This window comes from Perognathus longimembris, chromosome 12, assembly GCF_023159225.1.
Source record: "Perognathus longimembris pacificus isolate PPM17 chromosome 12, ASM2315922v1, whole genome shotgun sequence".
Taxonomy (NCBI): Eukaryota; Metazoa; Chordata; class Mammalia; order Rodentia; family Heteromyidae; genus Perognathus; species Perognathus longimembris.
In genome coordinates, this window is record NC_063172.1 from 27,219,813 (window position 1) to 27,246,720 (window position 26,908).

General features: G+C 38.2%; 1 protein-coding gene across 4 annotated transcripts in view; it reads left to right on the plus strand.

Annotated features, from left to right (window-relative positions):
* The window catches only part of Ubr5 (ubiquitin protein ligase E3 component n-recognin 5), a 111,230-nt gene that overhangs the window by 16,589 nt on the left and 67,733 nt on the right, over positions 1-26,908 (plus strand). For 3 of the 4 annotated variants that reach the window (XM_048359068.1, XM_048359065.1, XM_048359066.1), the window contains exons 2-9: positions 11,680-11,724; positions 12,460-12,541; positions 12,953-13,029; positions 15,185-15,304; positions 18,764-18,953; positions 19,701-19,860; positions 20,367-20,516; positions 22,510-22,721. In XM_048359068.1, coding sequence (XP_048215025.1) covers positions 11,680-11,724; positions 12,460-12,541; positions 12,953-13,029; positions 15,185-15,304; positions 18,764-18,953; positions 19,701-19,860; positions 20,367-20,516; positions 22,510-22,721 — 1,036 coding nt within the window. The remainder of the gene's footprint in view (positions 1-11,679; positions 11,725-12,459; positions 12,542-12,952; positions 13,030-15,184; positions 15,305-18,763; positions 18,954-19,700; positions 19,861-20,366; positions 20,517-22,509; positions 22,722-26,908) is intronic. The other variant, XM_048359067.1, reaches the window with a different exon arrangement.

Genomic DNA, 26,908 nt, shown 5'->3' on the forward strand with positions numbered 1-26,908 from the left:
TGTAGACAGTTTGAAGACGGACCTTTTAAATAAGATTATTTTATGCTGTTTACTTTTAAAATTTGTTCTGTTTGTTATTTAGTTAAGGAGAACATAGAAGAAAGGCACTTTGTCAGTGTTGCTCTCTTTGGAGGAGGTTTCTGTAGTCTAGGGATCTATTATAGATTGGGAGGAGATCTATAAGACTTGGTCTTTATCTCAGGGAGATCTCAAAGCAGCATTTCCTGGCTCCCTAAGATCTAATTGGGAAAAAAAAGTTTTGTAATGTTTTTCTATTTCTCTCCCCCCACACCCATTCTCTTTTCCTTCCTCTTCCTCCTCTTCTTTCCCCTTCTCTTACACTGGGGCTTGAACTCAGCTTCATGCTCTGGCTTAGCTTTTTCTATACAAGGCTGGTGCTCTACCACTTGAGCCATAACTCATTTCTGATTTTTTGGTGGTTAATTGGAGTAAAGAGTCTCATAGATAGACAATTTTGCCTCCCACCCTTGCTTCATATGGTCATCCTTAGATTTTAATCTCCTCAGTAGCTAGAATTGCAAGTGTGAGCCTCTGGTGCTCATCAAAGAATGTAAGGCTTCAGTTTTGGAAACAAAAACTTGAGTAGAGTTTGTACATTGTGGGGGCTTATTAGAAGTTTGTGAATTTTCCAAGAGGTACAAACTTGAAATAATATGCTTGTGTAATATCTCTCTCCAATGGACTATTGAATGTTATGAGTATTTCAGGTAATCCTTACTGTAATGATAGTATTTGATAGTAGTTGGTCCTAGACTATAGTAGTAGGTAGGACCTAGTAGTTACTAGGTAGATCATCAAAATAACTTATACTGCTTAGAAAAAAAAATGGTTGAAATAAATTTTAGTGTTTTTACTGTGTTCCCATGGTTTAAAATTTATAGTATAATTGCTGTAAAGTCTTTCTGCTCTATTCTTTGTCTTCAGCATTTCTTTTTTTTTTTTTGGCCAGTACTAGGCCGTGAACTCAGGGCCTGAGCACTGTCCCTGGCTTCTCTTTGCTCAAAGCTAGCACTCTGCCACTTGAGCCACAGCGCCACTTCTGGCCATTTTCTGTATATGTGGTGCTGAGGAATCGAACCCAGGGCCTCATGTATACAAGGCAAGCACTCTTGCCACTAGGCCATATTCCCAGCCCTCAACATTTCTTTGTTGTAACTGAATAAGATGATTCCTTCTGGAGATATTTCATGTATGTTCTAATATTTATTCAGCCAAGACACAAATGAATTTTTTTTTGTTTTGTTATTTTTGTTTTGTTTTGTTTTTTTGGCCAGTCCTGTGGCCTGAACTCAGAGCCTGGGCACTGTCCCTGAGCTTCTTTTGCTGAAGGCTAGCACTCTACCACTTGAGCCACAGTGCCACTTCTGGCCTTTTCTGTACTGGTACTGAGGAATCGAACCCAGGGCTTTATGCATGCTAAGCAAGCACTCTACCTCTAAGCCACATCCCCAGCCCAATACAAATGATTGATGAGTCCCCCCTCCCCCAACATTTCTGAGTTAGTAAGTTTGTATAGGGCCTCCAAATATGTCTTTTATAAATGTTCAAAACTTTATGAACAAGTAGAATTATGGAATTTTTACATTACTTTTACGACATTTTACCCATTTCTTAAAACAAGTTTTGTTAAACATTGATAATCATTTTGGGTAGAAATAGAAACTTCCTGGGCTACTCTTAGATATCTAGGTAGAAGCAAGGTGGCAATAATTTTTCCTGTGAGTTACAATGCTGATGTTGGGCAAAATAAATCAACAGAATTCAATATGTATATTTTATGTTATACTTAGTTCGGTTCACCATTAGCTGTTAAAATGTTACTGCATTATTTGCCTGTCTAACAAGTGGACTCTGGGTAGATTGCACTTAAAGCATATTGTCAGTTAGCATATTGTCCTATTATCAATGTAAGGTATGTATGTAGGCTGGCTGCATATAAATAAATTTTCATCTGTGTATTTCCTCTTCCCTTTACCTTCTTAGTCCTTCGGCACATTCAATTTTAATCCAGATGAAACCACAGAACAGGAAGAGCAGACTGAGAATATCTCACAACTATAAACTATTGAATGATTTTCTTGGGGCTTGTTATCAAAGTTTAAAAAATTACTCAGAAGAGCTGGTCATGATGGCTCACTTCTGTAACCTAAACTACTTGGGAGTAGAGTAGATCTAGAGATTACAATTTGAAGCCAGCCCAGGCAAAAAGTTGGTGAGATTTCATCCCACCCAGTAAGATAAAACTAGGTGTGGTTGTGAGCACCTGCCATTTCAGCTACACAGACGAGAGATGTAAAATAGGATCACAGTTCAGGCCTGCTCGGGCAAAAAGCGACTAAAATAACGGGCAGAAAGGACTGGAGCTGTGGCTACAGTGGTAGAGTGCTTAGGTGCAAGGCTCTGAATTAAAACCCAAGTACTGCCCTCTACTCCTCCCAGTTTCTCATAGTATTACAGCACCAGTTGAATTAGGATACAGCTTCTAGGGAATCTAGTCTCAAAATAGTGGATACAGGGCTGGGGATGTGGCTTAGCAGTAGAGTGCTTGCCCAGCATGCATGAAGCCCTGGGTTTGATTCCTCAGCACCATATAAACAGAAAAGCCAGAAGTGGTCCTGTGGCTCAAGTGGTAGAGTGTAGCCTTGAGCAAAAAGAAGCCAGGGACAGTGCACAGGCTCTAAGTCCAAGCCCTGGGACTGGAAAAAAAATAGTGGACACATAACAAAGCATTCTTCTTTAAATGAGTATTGAAGGTGTTGGGGGGGGGGTGGACACTTGACTTCACTATTTTGAGGCCAGTGTAGGGGTTAGGGCTAAGACATGAATGTCCATTTCTTCCTTATAGTTAGGATACATTTGCTATGTGACAAGATTTATTTTTCATTTTTTATTGTAAAGGTAATGTACAGAGGGGTTACAGTTACATAAGTCAGGTAATGAGTACATTTCTTTCTGGACAATGTGCAGCAGGATTTAGAAGTTAACAAAACATAGTTCTTGCCTTCACAGAATGTTTTGGACAGTGAAGGAGACAAATATTTTATTGGACAAATAATAGCAGTTTAAGAAGTGCTGTGGATGGCTGGGAATATGGCCTAGTGGTAGAGTGCTTGCCTCGTATACATGAAGCTCCAGGTTTGGCTCCTCAACACCACATATATAGAAAAAAGCAGATGGGGCACTGTGGTTCAGGTGGTAGAGCAAAAAGAAGCCGAGACAGGGCTGGGGATATGGCCTAGTGGCAAGAGTGCTTGCCTCACATACATGAAGCCCTGGGTTCAATTCCCCAGCACCACATATATAGAAAATGGCTAGAAGTGGCGCTGTGGCTCAAGTGGCAGAGTGCTAGCCTTGAGCAAAAAGAAGCCAGGGACAGTGCTCAGGCCCTGAGTTCAAGGCCCAGGACTGGCCCCCCCCAAAAAAGATAAATAAATAAATATATATAAAGAAGCCGAGACAGTACTTGGGCCCTGAGTTCAAGCCCCAAGACAGGTAAAAAACAAAACAAAACAAGAAGTGCTGTGGAGGAAGTAGGTCCTATGTATAATAAGTTATCCTGGAATGAGTTAAAGTTTACTACTAGCTGGGTATGCAGAAAGCAGTAGAGGTGTAGTTGTTATGATATAGGCTAGGGAATAGGTACGTAAGTAAATATGGGATGGGACTGGGAATGTGCCTCAATGGTAGAGTGCCTGAGCAGCATACAGAAGTCAGAAGTGGCACTGTGGCCCGAGTAAAAAGAAGCTCAGGGTCAGTGCCCAAGCCCTGAGTTCAAGCCTCAGGACTGGCAAATAGACGTGAGAGTAATTTGCTAGGACAGTTTAGGTAAGGAATTGTGACAGGATAGGGATCTTTGGAGTATAGGCTGCTTATTGAAGTAAGATGAGACTAGAGGTCCATTGTAAGGACAAAAAGGAAATCTGTGAGACATAAACTCATATACAAGAACAAAGAGTTACAGTAGTAGATTTACAAATTTCTATTTCCAAAGAATTCCTAATCTTAGCAGTCATTCCCTGGATCCTCAGATTCTTTCCAGACTACAGGATTCAAATTGGGCTTTATTTAGTTGGGCTGTCAGACTTGGCAGATCTGAAAGTTGAAGTATAGCATGCTATCCAAGGATGAAAACTACAGTTCAGGAATATTGATAATGGCTGTGCTTCATTTATATTTAAGTGCTTGGTTCTGTTCAAGGTACTTTACAAAGTTACCTTTTTGAGGAGAGGGGATGCTTAAACTCAGAGCTTGGGTACTGTCCCTTAGCTTCATTTGTTCAAGGCTAGCATTCTACCACTTGAGCCACAGCACCATTTCCAGTTTTCTGGTGGTTAATTGGAGATAAAAGTCTCATGGACTTTTTCGCCCAGGTTAGCTTCAAATTGTGATCCTCAGATCTCAGCCTCCTGAGTAGCTAGGATTACAGGCATGTGCCACCACTGCCCGACCTTCCCCTTGTTTTGTTTGACACTATTGTGCACGCTTAGTTCACTATATAATACCTCTCACTAGAGTGTAGGCATAGCTCCTGCAGTTGAGCTGCCATTCTCACCTTTGTTAATAAAAGGGCAACGGGGGCTGGGGATATAGCCTAGTGGCAAGAGTGCCTGCCTCGGATACACGAGGCCCTATGTTCGATTCCCCAGCACCAGATATACAGAAAACGGCCAGAAGCGGCGCTGTGGCTCAAGTGGCAGAGTGCTAGCCTTGAGCGGGAGAAGCCAGGGACAGTGCTCAGGCCCTGAGTCCAAGGCCCAGGACTGGCAAAAAAATAAAAAATAAAAGGGCAACAAAAATTGAGTCTAGTAGATCTTATTCAAATAAACTTCTGAACTTAGTGACATTAAGATTTGTGGTCAGGGGGCTGGGAATATGGCCTAGTGGTAAAGTGCTCGCCCTGGGTTCAATCCTCAGCACCACATACATAGAAAAAAACCGAAGTGGCGCTGTGGCTTAAGAGGTAGAGTGCTAGCCTTGAGCAAAAAGAAGCCAGGGACAGTGCTCAGGCCCTGAGACCACGCCCCAGGACTGGCAACAAAAACAAAACAAATAAAGATTTGTGGTCAGGTAGATAACCCTTTATAGAAAAATAGATTTCATTATGGGTATTCTATTTTGGTGTATAGTTCCCTATCAAAAGATCAAAGTGTGCAGTTCTCTTGTGAGGCATTTTATATGTAGAGTTAAAAGTGAGTTTTTAATGATTTGAATACATTATATGCATTTGGCAGATGCTTTAATGTGAATGAAGTTGAAGGTATTCAGAGTGTGGATTTGGCATAAAGGTGAAGAAACGCCAAATGTTTTCTCTTGAAATTTTGGCTGGTGCTGTCCTTTTTTTGTGGTAAGAGCTCTAAAGGCATCTTCTTACATAGTTATTTAGCACAGTTCCATTCATGCATGTGTATATAGTTTTCCTGTTAAAGTGAAGCTAGACGAGACAGGAAGGCTTAAGCAAGTTAACAAGAATTATGCATAAAAGACCGTGCCTTTTATCTTTTCCTACCAAACTTCTTGTCCATTTGGCATGTGTATTTCCTTTTCCTGTTTTGAATGAAAGCAACATGGTTGCTTTTGCTGCTAGTTCCAAGAGATTTATTTTATTTTATGTTTTGCAAATGGCATAGTAATTTGGGATTTTGTTTCCTTTCACTTTATTATAAAAATATTATTCATGATGCTATATAGGAAATTACAGGTTAGGGGATGAATTGTTTGTAGGCTAATTTTTTATTATAGTTGGCAGAGTTTTTTTTTAGAATTTGGATTTTGCCATTTTAGTCTAATACAAATTTCTTGAAGTTTCAGTCAAAAACCATTCTGGGGGGGAGTAATTTTGTAGAATTTTTTTTTTTTTTTGCCAGTCCTGGGGCTTGAACTCAGGGCCTGAGGGCCTGAGTACTGTCCCTGGCTTCTTTTTGCTCAAGGCTAGCACTCTACCTCTTGAGCCACAGCGTCATTCCTGGATTTTCTGTTTATGTGGTGCTGAGGAATTGAACTCAGGAGGGCTTCAGTGGTGCTGAGGAATCCAACCCAGGGCTTCATGCTAGGCAAGCACTCTACCGCTAAGCCACATCCCCGGGGGGGTGGGGGGGCGGGGAGTAATTTAAAAGGTTCAGATTTAGAAGATACTTATCACTATATAAATTTATAATATTTATTTAGAAGTTAGATTTTGGTCTTAAATCCATTTTGGAGGTAAATGTCCTGGATATTTTAGGACAAAGTAAAAGTGTTTTATAAGTCATTACCTGCCATCTTCATAAGTATTTAAGTAAGTAGAAGTCCGATGTATATAGTGTGCAGTGATTCAAAAGGCTGCCAAATGAAATTTTTTTTCTCTGTACAAAAGCTGTCATGTTTGCTACTGATACTAAGCACAGTTTTGTTTGATCAAACAACAAATGAGAAGAATTTATATTGCTAACTTAGACACTGTCAAGTCAAATTGAAAGAAACAAAATGTGGTTAAGCTGGTGACTGAGCAAAGATTCCTTAGGAATGAATGTACATTGAAATCTAAATTACAGGACTGATCTGATTACTCTTCAGTAAGGAAATATTCTTTCAATGGGTAGAGGAATAATCCTGTATTAGCTATCCCTAAACGAAGAGGCATTTAAGAGTTTTCACTAGGGTATGTAAGTTTAGTTGCTATGTACCAGTTTTCAAGAGGAGCTAGAAGTCAGAAAATTATTTATGAAATTTCCCAATTTTAAATGTTGGCTAAGAATCTTAAAAACATTTAAAGTATCATGTGGTTCTATTAAAGTATATCTGTAAGCTGGCCATTTGTGACTTCTCTCTGTCTTAACTCTCTTGTCCCTCCCTCCTTCCATCCCTCCTTTCCTCTCTTCCTCGTTTCCTTTTTCTTTTCTTTGGGGGTTGGGGTGTGAGTACTAGAAAACTCAGAGTCATATACTACCTTTTCCTAGGCTGATGCTCTGCCTGAGCTGTACCTATACTTTTTTTTTTTTTTTTTTTTTTTTGCCAGTCAGGGGCTTGGTACTCAGAGCCTGAGCACTGTTTCTGGCTTCTTTTTGCTCAAGGGTAGCACTCTACCTCTTGAACCACAACACTACTTCGGGCTTGTTCTGTTTATGTGTTGGTAAGGAATCGAACCTCATACATCTTAAAGAGGTTTGTTTGCACTGGTGCTCGTGGCTCACCTCTGTAATCCTAGCTGAGGCTGAGGTTCGAAGCCACCCCAGGCAGGAAAGTCTGCAAGACTCTTTTTTTTTTTGCCACTCCTGGGGCTTGGACTCAGGGCCTGAGCACTGTCCCTGGCTTCTTTTTGCTCAAGGCTAGCACTCTGCCACTTGAGCCACAGCGCCACTTCTGGCCGTTTTCTGTATATGTGATGCTGGGGAATTGAACCCAGGGCCTCATGTATACGAGGTAAGCACTCTTGCCGCTAGGCCATATCCCCAGCCCCTGCGAGACTCTTAACTCCAATTAACCACCAGAAAAAACAGCTGTGGCTCAAGTGGTAGAGCACTAGCCTTGAGTTGAAGAGCTCAGGTTCAGCACCCAGACCCAGAGTTCAAGGCCCAGACCAACAACAACAAAAAGTAGAGGTTCATTTGTATTCTTGTACCTTCTGCCTGCCCCACTTCTACTGAAAAGCATTGGTTGTTAATATAAATGTTGTAAAATATTCGTTTTTCTTTTTGGAGGGTGGGGTGGGGGGAGTGCTAGTACTGGGGCTTGAATTGAACTCTGGGCCTCAAACTCTTGCTTTAGCCTTTTGGCTTAATACTGGCACCCTTATTACTTGAGCGACCCCTTCACTTCTCTAGTGCGTCTTCCCCCCACCCCTCCGTAATTGGACACAAAAGTCTCTTGTTTTATCTGCTGTGGCTGACTGAATTGTGACCATCAGATCTCAGCCTCTTCTAGGATTACAGGTATGAGCCACCAGCACCTGGCTTGAAAAATTCTTTGATAGGTTTTCAGATTCTATACTGCAACCAACCTTTAAGAAATAATGATTTTTTTTTAGTTATGGTGTATGAGAGTAATTTGAAAAGCACATTAAAAATGTACAATGAAGTTGTTTTGGTTAGTATTTGTGGTTGTTGTAGTGAGAATAATGGTACTGTGCATTAGAAAGCATAAGTGGTGTGGTCTGCACATCCATGAGGTCCCCGAGCCCATTACAGGGGTTCTGAGGTTAGAACTATCTTCCCTGTAATACTTTAGGTCCAACTTTTAATCATTTTGATGTTTGTGCTGTGGTTCAAGAGCAAGCACTTGTTGGTAAAATATTGGCTCTTTATTTAGCACAGACCAAAGTTCTCAACAAACTGTTCATGTGGTGATTGTTTTCCTCACTTTCTTGTACGTGAAGAAGGAAAAAACATGATTTCACTTAAGAATGTCCTCAATAAAGCAGTAAAAATTGTCAGCTTATGTCTCTGCCTGTGAGTATAGGTCATTTTGACACTTAGTGTGACACAATGAGAAGATTCTTGGTAGAAAGTATTTTAGTTGCTGGCTAAACTTTATTTCATGGAAAACGAAAGGGTTACTGACAAGCTGTCAGACAGGTGCTTAACAGTTTTATTTTTAAATGAAGTATGGGACCAGCCACATTAAGGAAAACAACTGGTATTTGAGCTTTTAAGCAGATATTTCAAGTTCTTCAGAAACTTTTGAGAAATCTGTTCATGGTGAGTTTGACATTGTAGATTGATCAAATTGGTAAATGCCATCTTGAGTATCTGTAGAAGTCAGAAAATCATTATTTCCAGTGTATGCTCCTACAGTAGAATAATGCATGAATAAAAGATCTATTTAGAATTCATTGAGAAATTATCAGCTATTGAATTTCAATGTTTAGACAGAAAAGCAAATGACTAGAATGTAAAAATGGAAGTCAAGGTCTGAAGTGCTCGTTCTATATGAACATACACACATACATACATACACACGCATACGCACATATCCATCCTCTATGGATCCATTTGTTTTTTTCACCATTTATGAGAATTTTGGATCTGTGAAGAGCCAGAGATAATCATGTTGATAAGAATTAATGTAATTCTGGAGTGGATTAGCTGGAAGAAACCCCAGATTACTCACTGGGCATAGTTTCTGTTAAATGAGTATACTTTTCAGATGTGATTTAGGGCAGTATGGTTTTTTGGATTAGAAAATTAGTTGATAACAAGAACTATTTTTACATGGCATTAGTAGCAGCCTGGAATTTGCTCTGGAGTTACTATTTGCTAGTTTTTTTTTGGCCAGTCCTAGGGACTGGACTCAGGGCCTGAGCACTGTCCCTGGCTCCCTTTTGCTCAAGGCTAGCACTCTGCCACTTGAGCCACAGCGCCACTTCTGGCCATTTTCTATATATGTGGTGCTGGGGAATTGAACCCAGGGCCTCATGTATACGAGGCAAGCACTCTTGCCACTAGGCCATATCCCCAGCCCTTTGCTTTGCTAGTGTTTTGATACCTTCAAAGCTTGTTTTAGTTTTTAAATAATAACCAACTGAAATGATACTTGGAGTCCAGGAATAATTATTACTTGATTTTATTTTAAATGTTGACAAATTTGTACATTTCCCCAATCTGTTATTTTGTGAAAACTCTGGAGACAAATTGGGACTAGTAAAAAATGAATAGGGTTAGTTGTATTCTAGAGCAATAAAATACTTTCTGATGTGTTACTACTATGGCTTTTGGGAATTAAAACCTAAACTTTCTCTACACTGACCACACTTTGGTGAAAAGTTTTGTAAATTACTCATAGTAAATAGGGGTTCAGTAAAGTGAGTGTTTTCTGCCTCAAGGCTACTGTTAGTCTTTGAACAGAGGCCTCAGTTTGTCTTTGTCTTTTAGTCTGCTTTCTCCCACAGCTGATGTTCCACAGTGCATTACTCTTACAATGTTTAATCTTGACCTGACTTGTGCTTTGTAAATAAGCAAACTAGAATATGGTAGAAAATCCCAACCAGTCAGGACCAATAAAACATTTTGTTAATGAAAGTAACACTGGACTACAAAAATAAAAATGCATTATGGACTATAAATAGGACATGATCAGATGTTCTTTGGGAGTGAGGATAAAGTTACTGGTGAGTATCTATACTTACCAAAGAAATTAAATAGACCATTATTTGAAAGTTCTTTTTTTTTTGGCCAGTCCTGGGCCTTGGACTCAGGGCCTGAGCACTGTCCCTGGCTTCCTTTTGCTCAAGGCTAGCACTCTGCCACATGAGCCACAGTGCCACTTCTGGCCGTTTTCTATATATGTGGTGCTGGGGAATCAAACCCAGGGCCTCATGTATACGAGGCAAGCTCTCTTGCCACTAGGCCATATCCCCAGTCCCCATTTGAAAGTTCTTATAGCCATTGAATGCAGTTTGGTGCCACAGTTAAAAAAAGTTTGCAAACAGGAGTTGTTGGACAGAGGAGGATAAGTTACAATTGATTTATTTAGAGCCTCTTGAAATAAAGTATTTTCCAAGAGTGTATTACTTGGGAAAGCTTTTGAATCTTAAATTTTTGTACAAATGATTAAAATTCAATTTCTGTTTGCTATTATTTTTTAAAAAAGAGTAAAGTTCATGCTCCCCCCACTCCCAACTGCATTCTAAAATTCTGGTTCCAGAAGTAATTTAAGAATTATTTTTGAGGAAGTTTGGAAAGATCAGCTGGCTGTTCCAGTGACTTAAAATTACACTTTTAAAAATGTGGCTTTGTGCCTGTGACTCACACCTAGAATCCTAGCTACTCAGGTGGCTGAGATCTGAGGACTGTGGTTTGAAACCAGCCCATGTAGGAGTCTACGAGATTCCAGTTAACTACCAAAAAAGCTGGGAGTAGAGCTGTGGCTCAAGTAGTAATAGAGTGCTAGTCTTGAGCAGACAAAAAAAAAAAAAAAAAAAAAAAAGCTAGCAACCAGTGCCCAAGCTCTGAGTTCTCGTGTCTGTGAGAATTCCTTCCTTAGGTTTAATTTAGGTTTAGGTTAACTTAGTTTAATTTAGCTGAATGTCACAATGTTTTATATTAATTCAATACTGTTTCCTTGGAGGAAACAGCAAAACCATAACCAATAATATGAGTTAATATCTCTTTGTTAAATGGTCCTCTGAGATTTTCTAACCGTGTTTGATATTCCTAGAAATGGGGCCGTTATAATTATCTTTACTAAGGACAGTGAGACTATTCAATTTTGTGTCTTATGGCCCTTCAGGAAGTTGAGACTAAGATTGATTAGACTTTTGGATGTTCCCTCCATTATATTAATCTCTTAAGAGCTCTTTTTCAAGGTTTTTATTGTATGATATCCATATACAATAATTTCTTCTGACATAGCAGAATTTTTTGTTTGTTTTTTCATCTGTCCCTTTATTCATTGGGCATTAACTCAAGTGCCAAGCTCCTCTTCTACTTGTAGGAACTCTAGAAGCTTCATTTCTTTAAGTGCACAGGGGTACTAACACAATAATGGTTAATGAAGTTGCTAATGGCAAAAAGGAAGCGAAAGTCTGCTTTTGATCTTTTTTGGAACAAAAGCAAAAGAATATAAAAATCTTCCACAGCAGTAGTTTTTATGTGCTACTATTGGAAATCACCCAAATGCTATAGTACTTGTTAGAAAACTACTTGCTTACTAAGGATTTACACGTGTTCTTATTTTTTTTTTAAGGTTACGAGAAGTTTCAGAGAAACTGAACAAATATAATTTAAACAGGTAAGACTATTAAGATACTTTTTTTTAAAAAAAATAAGATAGCTTAATTGTAGACTTTCTTCTCAGTGCTGTTGATTGAACCCAGGCCCTTATGCATGTTAGGTAAATGTAAATACTTACTGAATTACATTCTTCATCCATGGTATTTTTATTCTGATAAAAAATGAGTTTTGTAGAAAACCACTAATTTAGGCAGTAGTCTAATATGATTAATCTTAGTATGACTAAATAAATTTTAATGTCACCTTCAATTTTTTATGAGTTGGGTTCAGCATGAATTATATTTTCTATTCATATTAGTTTTTAAACTATCTAGCATACCATGGAGCTGTAGTGATTATGGGGATATCATAACTATTTTTAATTATTGCCTTAAAATGTGTAGGGTTAAAAAAATAGTTTGCCAACTTTTTTCTTTCCCTAGTGGGATTTAAGAAATTCCTAAAATGTGTTTAGTTTACCATATAATTTTTAGATGGATGCTGGTGGCTCATGCCTGTAATCCTAACTTTTCAGGAGGCCGAGATTTGAGGCTTGTGGTTTGAAGCTAAACTGCTCAGGGAATTCTGTGAGACTTTTTTTTATCTCCAAATAACCACCATAAAGCTGGGAGTAGAGGTGTGGCTAAAGTCATAGAATGCTAGCCTTTAGCAGAAATGTTTAGAGACAACATAAGCCCCAGCATACACCAAAAAGATTCTACTTACATATTTTTTTTTCTTTTTTGTTCCCTAGCCATCCCCCTTTGAATGTATTGGAGCAGGCTACTATTAAACAGTGCGTGGTGGGACCAAATCATGCCGCTTTTCTTCTTGAGGTAAACTATTCAGAGTAGAGAACTAAAAAACAAACAGTTAAAATATAAATGTGCCTCATTTGTTCCTTTTAAGTAAGGAAAGAAGTAGGTACTTTAGGAGTTCTTTCAGAAAGCATCTATTTCTTTCCTCCTTACATAAATTTTCTGGCCTAGAGTGGCTTAAATGATTTACTTGGGCTTGAAAGTAATTAATAATAAAGAGGATGAAATCCAGTTGTTTCTTTACCCTGGATTCTGTCAATTTAAGATGCTTTGAACTTGTCAATACATGTATATCTTATTTCCCCAACTCAGATTTGAGCACATTTTGTTGTCTTCTTAGTTCACATAGATAGATGAAACCTATGTTTGTCTTGTACATTCAAATTCTAATACTTATTTACTTGGAAAATTTCTTCTATTTGCTTTTAGGATGGTAGAGTTTGCAGGATTGGTTTTTCAGTACAGCCAGATAGATTGGAATTGGGTAAACCTGATAATAATGATGGGTAAGACATTGTTTTTTGTGTGCTTGTTTTATGTGTGTGTGTATATATATATGTATGTACATAGTAAGTATTTTTATTAGCTTACATTAGTTACACAGAGAGGGATTTATTTCACTGTTACCTTTCCACATGCATTTACAATATATTCCAATCAATGTAACCCCAGTCTTACCACCCTGTCCCCTTTTCTCCCTTCCCAAAACAATTCCAGCAGGCTTTATTGTTATGGCTTTATAGTTGCAATCACCAATTTTAATTTGTATTCAACTGCCTTCATCCTCTTTGTTAGCCCCATCCCCTCTTGCAAGTACCTACCCAAAAGTCTCTTTCTCCCTCTACTCTTCCAGTTGACCAGTAGCTTTCACTGAGATTTTTAGAATGCTTTTTCAAATATACTTGTTTTGCATTACAGAATTATTCACTTTCTCTTTTACAGAATTTCTTTTTTTCAGGATGATTCACTTTTCTCTTCCCCTTCTTCAAAGTAGTCCCTTGTTTATCCATATAATTATTTATATATGTATATGTATGTTCATGAAAGTATTATATAAAACCCATGTTTTGATTTTTTTTTTTATTTTCAATTTTTTATTATCAAATTGGTATACAGAGAGGTTACAGTTTCATACGATAGGCATTGGATACATTTCTTGTACTGTTTGTTACCTTGTCCCTCATATCTCCCTCCCCCTTTCCCTTTTCCCCCCCGAGGTGTTCAGTTCACTTACACCAAACAGTTTTGCAAGTATTGCTTTTGTAGTTGTTTGTCTTTTTTAACCCTGTGTCTCTCGATTTTGATATTCCCTTTCAATTTCCTAGTTCTAATGCCAGTATACACGGTTTCCAATATACTCAGATAAGATTACAGAGATAGTGTAGGTACAACCACTGGAAGGTGATACAAGAGCATCATCAATAATAGAAGCTACAGATACACATGGGACGTTGAAAGTAGTTACAACTGTGATATAACAGTTGTCTCCATAATATGGAGTTCATTTCACTTAGCATCATCTTATGTGTTCATAAGGGTATAGCTATTGGGCCTTGTGATGCTCTGCTATGACTTGCCTAAACCTGTACTAATTATTCCCAATAAGGGAGACCATAGAGTTCATGTTTCTTTGGGTCTGGCTCACTTCACTTAGTATAATTTTTTCCAAGTCCTTCTATTTCCTTACAAATGGGACAATGTCATTCTTTCTGATAGAGGCATAAAATTCCATTGTGTATATGTACCACATTTTCCTGATCCATTCGTGTACTGAGGGGCATCTGGGTTGGTCATATTTTGATTTTGTTAACACTCAAAATTTAAAAACATTGCAAAAAGTTGGGTGCTTAAATAACAGTGTAATGATTATCACTTGACTGGAATATGCTATCAAAAGAATGATATTATATATTTTATTGGTTCCCAAAACAATTTTTTAAGATGGGAGTCTTCCTATGTTGTTCAGCTTGGTTTGAATCTCATGGGTTTTAAGGATCCTCCCAACCTTAGCTTCCCAAATAGTCAGGAATGCAAGCATGTACCAGCATGCTCAACTGACTGAAATGATTTTCCACATTATGTTATTCCTTTTAATATTTCCATATTTTTTTTTCAACTACATTTTCGTTTAGAACATGTGCCAGGTGTGCTGGTGGCTCACGCCTGGAATCCTAGCTACTTAGGAGGCTGAGATCTCAGGATTATGGTTCAAAGCCAGCCTGGGCAGGAAAGTGTGAGAGACTCTTCCAAACTCCAATTAACCACCAGAAAACTGGAAGTGGTGCTGTGGCTCAAAGTGGTAGAGCACTAGCATTGAGCTGAAGAGTTCAGGGACAGCACCCAGGCCCAGAGTTCAAGCTCCAAGATCGACCCCCCCCCCCAAAAAAAAATTAAATTAAAAAAATTATAGCATGTAAAAAGGATACTAGGTAAGGTGTGATTGCTTCTAAGAAAACAAGATTACTTTTAAAATCTAAAGAACAACTTACTATTTATAGTTAAAATCTGAAAATAGTTTGAACTAGAAGAATGCTGAAAGAATGTTTTGAATGCTACAAAGTTGATGAATATATTCTAGAGCAGCAAGGCCTGGAATTGCAGATTTGATCCTAAGCAGTTTAGAACTGTTCTGTGATTATTCTTTCTCTTGGTCTTTCCTAGGTCAAAGTTGAACAGCAACTCGGGGGCAGGGAGGACTTCGAGGCCCGGTAGGACAAGTGACTCCCCATGGTTTCTCTCAGGTTCTGAGACACTGGGCAGGCTAGCAGGCAACACCTTGGGGTAAGTTTGTGTCCATGTGAAGATACCCACCTTTCTGTACTCCCCATTCCCTCTGCTCCCTCTCTCCCCCTCCCCTCCCCTATCCGCCCTCTCTTGTCCTTTAAGGTGCTTGAACTCTGGACCTGGGTGCTGACCCTGAGTGCCTCAACTCAAGGCTAGAGCTCTACCGCTTGAGCCACAGTGCCACTTCCAGTTTTCTGGTGGTTAATTGGAGATAAAGAGATTCATGGACTTTTTTTTGCCCAGGCCGGCTTTGAACCGTGATCCTCAGATCTCAGCCTCCTGAGTAGCTAGGATTACAGGCATGAGCCACCTGCGCCCAGCTCTTCCTTATCTATCTGTCTATATCTATCCTTTTGTCTGTCTGTCTATATATCTATATATGTATGATGAGCTAAGCTTACTTTATGTTGTGGGAACATCATTTAATTAAGTGCAGTCCTTTAGGTTATTTTATGCATATATCATTTCTTTTTTTTTTTTTTTTTTTGGCCAGTCCTGGGCCTTGAACTCAGGGCCTGAGCACTGTCCCTGGCTTCTTTTTGCTCAAGGCTAGCACTCTGCCACTTGAGCCACAGCACCACTTCTGGCCGTTTTCTGTATATGTGGTGCTGGGGAATCGAACCCAGGGCTTCATGTATACAAGGGAAGCACTCTTGCCACTAGGCCGTATCCCCAGCCCCTGCATATATCATTTCATTAGCAGGAAATCAGTCCTGATCTTTATTTTATTAACATTGTATATCTCCTTTTATTCCTTTTTTTGCAGAGCTAGGGAACAAATCTAAGGCCTTGTGTAGGGCAAGTTCTCTACTGAGTTATAGTCCCAGCTCTTGAGCTTCGTTCTTCATGCCCAAAGTTTATGATGAATTCTGAAAATAACATGTGCTAACAAATGACATTTATTTAAAGGAGTAAAAGTTATCTATTGTACTCTGTCAAATAATACTTTCTTTTTTTATGTCTTATGTATGACTCACTTTATTTCGTTTAGCACAATGTCTTCAATATTCATCAATGTTGTCACATGTAAGAATTCCCTTATTTTTTTTTTTTTTGCCAGTACTGGGGCTTGGACTCAGGGCCTGAGAACTGTCCCTGGCTTCTTTGTTTTTTTTGTTTTATGCCAGTTCTAGGCCTTGGACTCAGGGTGTCCCTGGCTTCTTTTTGCTCAAGGCTAGAACTCTTATCACTTGAGCCAGAGTGCCACTTCTGGCCATTTTCTATATATGTGGTGCTGAAATAATACTTTCTTTAAAGATAAGCAATTTTTGGCCAGGTGCTGGCAGCTCATGTTTAAAATCCTACCTACTCAGGAAGTTGAGATCTGAGAATTGTGGTTCAAAGCCAACTCACTTAGGAAAGTCCCTCTTTCAGTTAACTCTTTCAGTTAATCACTAAAAAGCCGGAACTGGAGATATAGCTCAAGTGGTATAGTGCCAGCCCAGAAAAGTCTTAAGTGAGAGTACCAGGTTCTGAGTTCAAATTCTAGTACTCACGGGGCGGTCCCCCACCCCGAGATAAGCATTTCTTTATTTCAGTGGTTAGCAAAGTACAGATTGCAGGCCAACCCCAGCCTACACACTTGTGTTTACTTAACCACATATGACTGCTATTTTGCAGTAACAGCTGAGATTAATAATTATGACAAACTGAATTTGGTTAGCTCTCAACGCCTACCCAGTTAGTTACTTTCCAGGCCTTTACAGGAAATAAAAAGTTTGCTGATCACTGGTTTAGTGCTTATCAATGTATGTAGTAGCATTTCCCCCCCTAGTTATGTATTCTTTACATTTATTTAAGTGTAGCCTTTTATTTTGAAATAATCTGACTTTAAGAAAAATTATAGTTTCAGTATTTGGGAGGCTGAGTCGGTAGGATACAAAGTTTAAGGCCAGTCTGTGTATGGGGCCAGAGTCTGTCTCAGAACAATAAATGTACACAGGAACACCCAAACAAATCAATAAGAAAAACTAGAATGCTTTCGTTTATTTGTTTTTGTTGCCAGTGCTGGCACTTGAACTCAGGACCTGAGCACTGACCCTGGCTTCTTTTTGCTCAAGGCTATCACTCTACCTCTTGAGCCACAGTGCCACTTCCGGCTTTTTTCTTTATATGTGGTGCTGAGGAATCGAACCCAGGGCTTTCATGTATACGAGGCAAGCACTTTATCACTAGGCCATATATATTCCCAGCCCTTAAAGAACACTTTTATATACCTCTTATTCTAGTTTCTCCCAGATTAGCATCTTATATAGACATATTATTAAAACCAAGATACTAACATTGTTTATTGTTTGATCCATAAAACTTATTCAGGTATTTTTCCAGTTGTGCTACTGATATCCTTTACCTTTTTAAGGATTCAATACAGAATTCCTTATTGAATTAACTGCAATGTCTCTTTAGTCTCCTCTAATGTCTGTGACAGCTCTTTGGTCTTTGCCTAGACCCTGATTAATATGAAAAGCTGATGGTTGGTAATACTGTACAGTGTGTAGGATTGTCTAGTGGTTTCTCAAGGTTAAAAAATATGTGTTTTTTTCTTTTCTTTTTTTTGTACCAGTCCTGGGCCTTGAACTCAGGGCCTGAACACTGTCCCTAGCTCAGCACCACTTCTAGCCTTTTCTGCTTATGTGGTACTGAGGAATCAACCCAGGGCTTCATGCATACCAGGCAAACATTCTGCCACTAAGACACATTCCCAGTCCTGGGTTTTTTTTTTTTTTTTTTTTAATTTTAAAGCAAGAATACTGCAAAACCCAATGATTAGCCTTTCTCTTAGGGTATTAGGTGTCACATGGTAATGTTTCTCATAACCGGGGACCAGACCACTTCTTTCTGATTATTTGGTTATGGTGGTATTTGTCAGGTTTTTCTAAATTTACTATTTCTCTTGTCATTAAAATGTATTATATTGGGAGATAATTGATTTTATAAATCAGTTATACTTTTCATAGGTTTTTAACATGTATAGATTTTTTTTTTGGTCTGAATAAGTCATTATAGTACAGTTGGCCAGTTGATTTTCTTTTTCTTTTTTCTTAAGGTGAGTGCTCTTCACTTGAGTTAAAGCTCTGCTTCTGGGTTTTTGGTGGTTAATTGGAGATAGGAGTCTTAGGAACTTTCTGCCTGGGTGGTCTTTGAATTGCGGTATTCAGATCTTAGCCTCCTGAGTAGCTAGGATTATAGTTGTGTAAGCTACTTGTGCCAGGCTTAAAAATATAATTTTCAAAAATTGAAAAAGTATTAGATTTCGCTCCCTATAAGGCAAACATATTTAAGTATTAAACATTCAGTTATTATAAAGCTAATTCAGTTCTATTACTGTGCATTTTTGCTCAAATTACTATATAAAACATCATTTGGACAAATAACTAATCTTAACTGAAAAGAATAAAGACCTTAATGTGACATTTTTCAAGAATGGTATGTTTTTATAAATTCCTTAATATTTAGAAGCCGTTGGAGTTCTGGAGTTGGTGGAAGTGGAGGAGGATCCTCTGGTAGGTCATCAGCCGGAGCACGAGACTCCAGGCGGCAGACTCGAGTCATTCGAACTGGACGTGATAGAGGGTCTGGACTTTTAGGCAGTCAGCCCCAGCCAGTGATTCCAGCATCTGTCATTCCAGAGGAGCTGATCTCACAGGTATGGCACTTGCAGAACATTAATGCAAGACAACTTGAAACTTTACTGATTGCTGATTCTGATAAAAAATTTCAAAAATTTAAGTTAGCAAACCACTCTTGTACTTTTGCTTGATTAATCAATTTATCAGTGGTGGGGCTTGAACTTGGGGTCTGGGTGTTTTCTTTTGAGCTCTTGCTCAAGGCTAGTGCTCTACCTTTTTGAGCCACAGTGTCACTTCTGGTTTTCTGGTTGTTAATTGGAGATAAAAATCTCACCGACTTTTCCTGTGTGGGCTGGGTTCAGACTGTTATCCCCAGATTTCAGCCTCTTGAATAGCTAGGAACACAGGCCTGAGCCACCAGGTGCACCTGTGGTTTATTATTTTTTTTGTGTTGGTACTGGGATTTGAACTTGGGGCCTGTATGCTGTTCCTTACCTTGGTTTGTTCATGGCTTTGTCCCTACCACTTTCAGCCATACACAGCTCACTGCTAGCATTTTGGTAGTTAATTTGGGAAAAGAGCCTCATGGATTTTTCTCGATAGAGCTGGCTTTGAACCATAATTCTCAGATAACAGCCTCTGAGTAACTAGGATTATAGGTGCGAGCCACTTGTGTCAGGCTCTCTCTTTCTCTGTTTCTCTTCTTTCCTTTTTTTTGTAGTACTGGGTCATTGAACTCAGGTCATTGAACTTTTTGCCAATGACTTATGCTTTACCACTTAAGCAGTGCCTCCACTTCCCTACTTTTCCTTATTTTCTTTCAGGCCCAAGTTGTTCTACAAGGCAAATCCAGAAGTGTTATTATTAGAGAATTACAGCGAACAAATCTTGATGTAAACCTTGCTGTAAATAATTTACTTAGCCGGGATGATGAAGATGGCGATGATGGAGATGATACAGCCAGTGAATCTTATTTACCTGGAGGTTGGTAGATCCATGTCATGTTACAGTTTTCTCATTTCTCTATTCCTTGTTTGAGGAATGAAGTGTTTATCCCTAGCTGACAGGTGATTCTGGGATGTTGTATTTTGATGTCTTATTACTCAAAATTGGTGGCAACTGGACTGACTGCATTTAAATTTTGACTATATTGTCTTTATGTTATAAATATTCTATCTTAAAAAATGATCTTTGGAAAGTAGCACTTTGGCTCAAGCTGAAGAGCTCAGGGACATTGTCCAAGCCCAGAGTTCAAACCCCATGACTGATGGGAAAAAAGAAAAGAAAAGAAAAACGCAGCAGTTAGGTATTTGCTGATCCTTAAAGGCTATGTTAATCTTCCATTTTATTTTCTAGATTTTTGTCCTTGCTTGGGTAGCATAAATCTTTTATTTTAATGTATCTTAATTTTAGAGATCTTTCAGTGACAGATACATTTCAGTGATACAGATGCATTATCTATGACCTAATTTGTTTGTTTTTGCTTATAGAGGACCTTATGTCCCTTCTTGATGCTGATATTCATTCTGCTCATCCAAGTGTCATTATTGATGCAGATGCCATGTTTTCTGAGGACATTAGCTATTTTGGTTACCCTTCATTTCGTCGTTCATCACTTTCCAGGCTAGGCTCATCTCGAGGTAATTTTGTATTTATTTATTTTACTGTGGACTGTCAACTGAAGGATAGCGATGGCCTCACTGTATTTGTATATTAAAGTAGATAATCTCTGTTTTGTAGTGCTTTGACTTTGAAGCTATTTTTATTTTGAATAGTTACAATAATATTTCAAAGACGATCTTACATTGTGTAATACATAATATAGGGTTATGATAGGGTAGGGAATATGGATTCTGAACTAAAAGCAGAATTCTACTTTCAATGACATGCAGCATTCAGAAAACTGATTGATTAAAATATTGATTAAAATAATCAAATGAGTATGTTTATTTTACAATCCTGGTTAGATTAAAGAGTGAACTGTGAAAAACTTAGTAGAATGGGATTCTCCAATATTAAATATTACAAATGTTTGGCTTATTAAAGTGTTATTTGTAAAAAGTTGAAATCTTGGGGCTGAGAATATGGCCTAGTGATAGAATGCTTGCCTCGCATACATGAAGCCATGGGTTCGATTCCTCAGTACCACATATATATATAGAAAAAGCCAGAAGTGGCTCAAGTGGTAAAGTCCTAGCCTTGAGCAAAAAGAAGCCAAGGACAATGCTGAGGCTCTGAGTTCAAGCCCCAGGACTGGCCAAAAAAAAAAAAAAAAAGTTGAAATTTTAATGTAGTGCATAGTAGAGGACAGAAAGATTTAAAACCATTAAGCCAGCCTCCTCTGTATATATTGGTGTAACCTGTAAGCATATAACTTACAGTCAGTATTTTTAATTTTTAGAATTAAATTTAAAACTACTTGGTCAAATTATTTGTAGACAAAAACAAGCTGTATTTATCCAATCATTAATAAATAGGAAAAATATATACTATATTAAGACTCTCGCCCTTAAAAGTATTTTTTATGTTAACTGATTTAGTTTGTAAAGACAGATTTTTAGTAGTAAAACTTCACAATATATTATCCCTCAAAATGGATCCTTTAAGGTAGTATTTTAAAAATAACATCTATGGGATGATCTACTGAACATACTAAATAGCTTTAACAAAATGTGTACTTGACAGCCTTAAATATTGAATTTTCAGTTAGTATTGGACCTAAATAGCTTATAAATATCTCCTTTTTCCAAACTTACCCTCTCTAAACATTACTTTTTGTTGAGCTATATAAACAAGCCACAGTATTGGAAAGTGGTGTTGATATGCAAGCCTATCAGTATGTTAGTCAGTTAGTTGATTGGTCAGTCCTGGGGCTTGAACTCAGGGCTTTGCTTGGGAGCTCTTGCTAACATTTTGTTGTTTAAAGTTACCACTCTACCACTTGAGCTACAGCTCCATTTTTGGCCTTTTGGTGGTTAATTGGAGAGAAGAATCTCATGGACTTTCCAACCCAGGCTGGCTTTGAGCCATGATCTTCAGCTCAGTCTCTTAAGAAGTTAGTTAGGATTGCAGGCATGAACCATCAGTGCTCAGCTTCATCAAAATTTTAAATATAAGATTTATAAAAAAAAATCCCACCTATAAAATCAAATTATTAAAAAATTGTTAGTATATCTATACTTTATCCTATTAAAGTTGTTCTGTGTCTGCAGTAAAAAGAAAACTAGCTGAAATCTAACATACTTGTTGGTTTGCTTATGGCTAATGTGTTGAAATTGTAATTTATGCACATTTTAAAATTCATAAATATAAGATTTCTTAGTGAAACTAAGCACTTTAAAATCTGTGAATTAAAAACCCAAATGAACCTTAAAATCACTCTTGCTTCAAAAACATGTAGTTAAAATAATGGAGCAATCTGTCATTTCATTGTTTATAAAAATAGTAGCTTATAATTTTTATCTATTTATTTGAAAAGGGTTAATGTTTTGAATGTTGCATGTCGGCCTTATTAGATTATACATTTATATAAATTTTTGTGAGTAGATAAACTGCTGTTAGTTGCATCCTGAAGGGTCTTTACTAGAGAGTGGCTTACTTTTATCCCACTGGTGTGACCCAATTGCATACCAGTTCTCCTTCTTCCCTTAGAGAGAGACTCTGAGCTGTTGCGTGAACGTGAGTCCGTTTTACGTTTACGCGAGCGAAGGTGGCTTGATGGAGCCTCATTTGATAATGAGAGGGGCTCTACCAGCAAGGAAGGAGAGCCAAATTTGGATAAGAAGAATACACCAGTTCAAAGTCCAGTGTCTTTAGGAGAAGATTTACAGTGGTGGCCGGACAAGGTATTAAAAAAATAAACCCTACCTTTTCCATTTAAATAGATTCCTTGTTCCTTTTGTCCTCCCTTATAAAGGTTACTAAAGTTTATTTAGCGCTTCATTAGACTGTTTGAAACAAAGAAAGCAGACACGAAGTGGTATTTTTATTTTAAAAAGATAAGCATCTTTATTTGGTATTGCATGAGTTATTTCAGTTATGTTCAGTGCTGCTATCCTTACGTGATGAAGTAATTTAGAAATTGGGATAGTAATTCCATTCATTCTCTTCTCTAGTAATTTATATTCCCATTTACTTGTTTTGCCAATTTTGAAATGTCACGTTACCGACATTTTTGTTACTGTTACTGCAAGGCAAGCATGTGGTCATTGATGTAGCATGTGGGTCAGGAAAAGATCGGTAATCTATATTTCCTACGTTGTTTAACTGTAACATTTATTAGAAAGTGAGTTGAGACAGACCTTTTGTTCTCAATGCTATGGGACATAGAATACAGTGAATAGGAACGGACTGAGGGAATTCTCAGCATCCTGAAAAATAGTTCAATGAATCAGTTCCAGAGAGTACCTAGGATTTATTTGAAACTTTAAAAAGTTATACTGCTACAAATGAAGTGGAGGTCGAAGCAGTCTTATCAATGTGTGTGTTTCATTGTCTAGGTAGTTGATAATTCATCTTCAAATGCTCTCATAGGAAAAAAATATTTTTACTTGTTTATTAAAGTGTGCCTGTTGCTTCTTATTTCCTACTCAGACATCTGGGTAAAAATTTTCTTTAGCATAAGTAAATATAAAGGATGATGGGTTTACTATCCAGTAAACATAGAAAATCTGAATTTCTTTTCTTTCTTTGAATTTCAACTCAAGTTGGGGAAAACTGTTAACTTTCCAAGTTTGTTTCCATAGCTATTATGAATCTAGATTTTTTTAGTTATTTGGCATGCATTTTTTTCATGTGAAAATTTTTGCAAGAGTAGACATGAATTTTAATCAGTCTCTTTGGAAGTAAAAGATTTTATTTTGTTTTCTTTGATAACTGCCAGAGTTTCACTGAATTGTGTTCTTATTTTTTATAAATCAGGAAACTTCCCAATTTCAGCTTTTTTAAAGAAAAAAAATGCCATGATAGAATTAATCCCAAGAGTGCTTGAGGAAGCACAGTTTGTCTCTCTGTAGAGTGACTGTGAAGGTTGGGCTCTTAAGCTTGACTACTGGATTTTGTATCTAGCCCTGTCTGTCCCTTGCTGTATTACTTTTGCCAAGTTCTTTAATTTCTCTAGGACTTAATTTTACTCAGTTTAAGTCAGGGACTATTTTTTTTTTTACTAGATTGTGATGAGAAATAAAATGCATTATAACAACACATTAGTATTCTGTACATAGATGAAGTATAAAGAAGAACAAGAAGTGTAGTTTGTTTTTTGAAGAGAAAATAGCAGATTCTGAAAGTTCTTGGGGGTGGGTAAGAAAGAATAGGTCAGAGAGAGGTATACTGCCAAGTAGGTGCATTTAGCAATCTTTTATATTCCAAGTCTAATATTTGTAGTGAATTTATCATAAACTGAAAAAAAAGGCATGATTCTTGTCTGCCTAAACAAAAGTGCAAGAGAACATTGTAATCCAACACAATTGAGGAATTTAACAGGCCTGTACCAGATGGAAGGAGTGCCTAATTATATTCTTAAGTCCAATTTTTTTTGGTTTCTGAAGTTTTACATGAGAACATCAATTTTCTTTTTCTTCTTTCTCTCTTGTATCCTACGTATCCTGCCTTCCTTTTTATTCTCCCACCTCTTTTTTTCTTCCTCCTCTTTTCCTTTACCACCAATTTCTCATATCCACTTTTCTCCTCCTTCCTTCCTTCCTTCCTTCCTTCCTTCCTTCCTTCCTTCCTTCCTTCCTTCCTCCCTCCCTCCCTCCCTCCCTCCCTCCCTCCCTCCCTCCCTCCCTCCCCCCCCCTTTTTTTTGGCCAGTCATGGGGCTTGAACTCAGAGCCTGGTCTCTGTCCCCAGCCTCTCTGTGCTTAAGACTAGAGCTATACTACTTGAGCCACAGCACCCCTTCCAGCCTTTTCTATTTATGTGGTACTGAGGAATTGAACCCAGGGCTTCATGCATGCTAGGCAAGCACTCTACCACTAAGTCACATTCCCAGCCTAATATCTACTTTTCTACATTTCTTATTTCCCTATCCCTTCCTCATTCAATCATCAAACCATCTATTTTTATCTAATTGACTTATTTTCTTTTCCTCCATTCAACCATCAAACTCTTACCTAATACTGGCCCTTTTATTATTCATTATGTTTTGCAGTTTTGATAATTGGATGAGAAGAGGTTTAGCTACATGGTTATCTGTCTCTTCAGTTTTCTAGTTGTTTTTTTAAAAACACATTCTAGTTGTTGGGTTTTTTTTTTTTTTTGTCTTCTGGCATTGGAGCTTGAACTCAGAACCTCACAGGCATGTGAGGGTTTATATAAATAACACATGGTTGTTTTAATAGTGTGATATGCACATTAATAGAACAAAAGATAAAATCACCATGGGCCGTGGTTTCTTATGCCTGCAATCCTACCAGGAGGTTGAGATCTGAGGGTCACCGTTCAAAGCCAGCCCTGGCAGAAAAGTTTGTGAGACTCTTTATCTTCAATTAACTACCAAAGAGTTGGAATTGGAGTTGTGGCTCAGGTAGTAATTGTTAAACCTTGAGCAGAAAAGCTCGAGTTGTAGTACAAAACAATTGAGAAAATAAGCAGGCTTTTCTGTCTGTACCAAAGTGAAAATGGAGGGAGTGCCTAATTGTGCTCTAATCAGGGCCAGGGACAGCACAGGCCCTGAGTTCAAGCCCAGGACTGGCACAAAAAAACAGCAACAAAACCCCCATGATTAAGCCACTAGTGGCTCATACCTGTAATCCTGGCTACTTAGGAATCCAAGGCCTGGAATACTTTGATTCAAAGCCAGCCCTGGCAGAAAAGCCTTCTCCATTTCTAACCATCAAAAAGCCATGTTGTGGTTCAAGTAGTAGAGTACCAGCTGTGAACAAGTAAGCTAAGCCAGCATCGTTTTTTTAAATTAAAATCTCTTTATAATGTTGGCCTATCTGGAAAGTTTCTCACTATTATAATGGCCACTTATGAAAACCCCATAGCCAATGTCATAATCAGTGGGGAACTCCTAATTTTTCGCTAAGATATGATGCGAAGTACGGATGCCTGTTTTTTACTGTATTAAAAAAAAAAAGCACTAGAAGCACTAGGAAGGACTGGTTACAGGTGTGTAGTGAATAGTCATGGGCATGGAAACTTCAGCTAAGAGAGCTTTTCAAGAGATGATTAATTCATTTAGGAGATGTGATGGTGCTCTTTTTTTTTCTTTCTTTTTTGGGGTGCCAATTCTAGGGCTTGAACTCAGAGCCTGGCCATTGTCTCTGAGCTTTTGTGCTCAAGGATAGAGCCAGAGCTCCACTTCGAGCTTTTGGTAGTTAATTGAGATGGACTTCCCTGCCTGGGCTTGTTTTGAACCGCGATCCTCAGCTTTCAGCTTCCTGTGTAGCTAGGATTACAGGTGTTAGCCTCCTGGGCTTGACTTATGATGCCTTTTAAGACAACAAGCTCTTGAAGTTATGTCTGGAAGCTAGAAGATTTAGATGTTTTAAAATATGGTGATCTGTTGGATGCAACCATTCAGGCTAGAGTATAATTTGAAGAAAGGGACCAGGACAGAATTTGTGGTAGGGAATTTATTATACTGTGAGGGAATCAGAGAAAATAGTCATGAAGGTAGCAGAAAGGCCACTGGAGATAGTAATCTACTAGTTTTACAGGAGACAGAGGATTAGTTCATGGGATACTGATTTGGAATTTCAAGCGTGATTATAGCTGTTAATTAAGTTCATGGGGTACTGATTTGGCAGCTGAAAGTGTAATTAGCTGTTAATGGAAGGTAAGTAGAAAGGTGAAATAGAGGCCAGGTAAGAATTCACTTTACCTTGAGGAAGACTGGTTGGTTGTTGGGAGGATATGAAAAAGGATTGCAGAGAGAGAGAGAGAGAGAGAGAGATCTTTAAGGATTTAAGATGGGAGTAGTAAGGAAGAATGGGGTAAATGTAGAGATCCCTATTGTTAGAAGCTTGTTTCTAGAATTAACCATTTCCTTGATGAATAGGAGATGAAGTTGAGTGAACAGTGTGG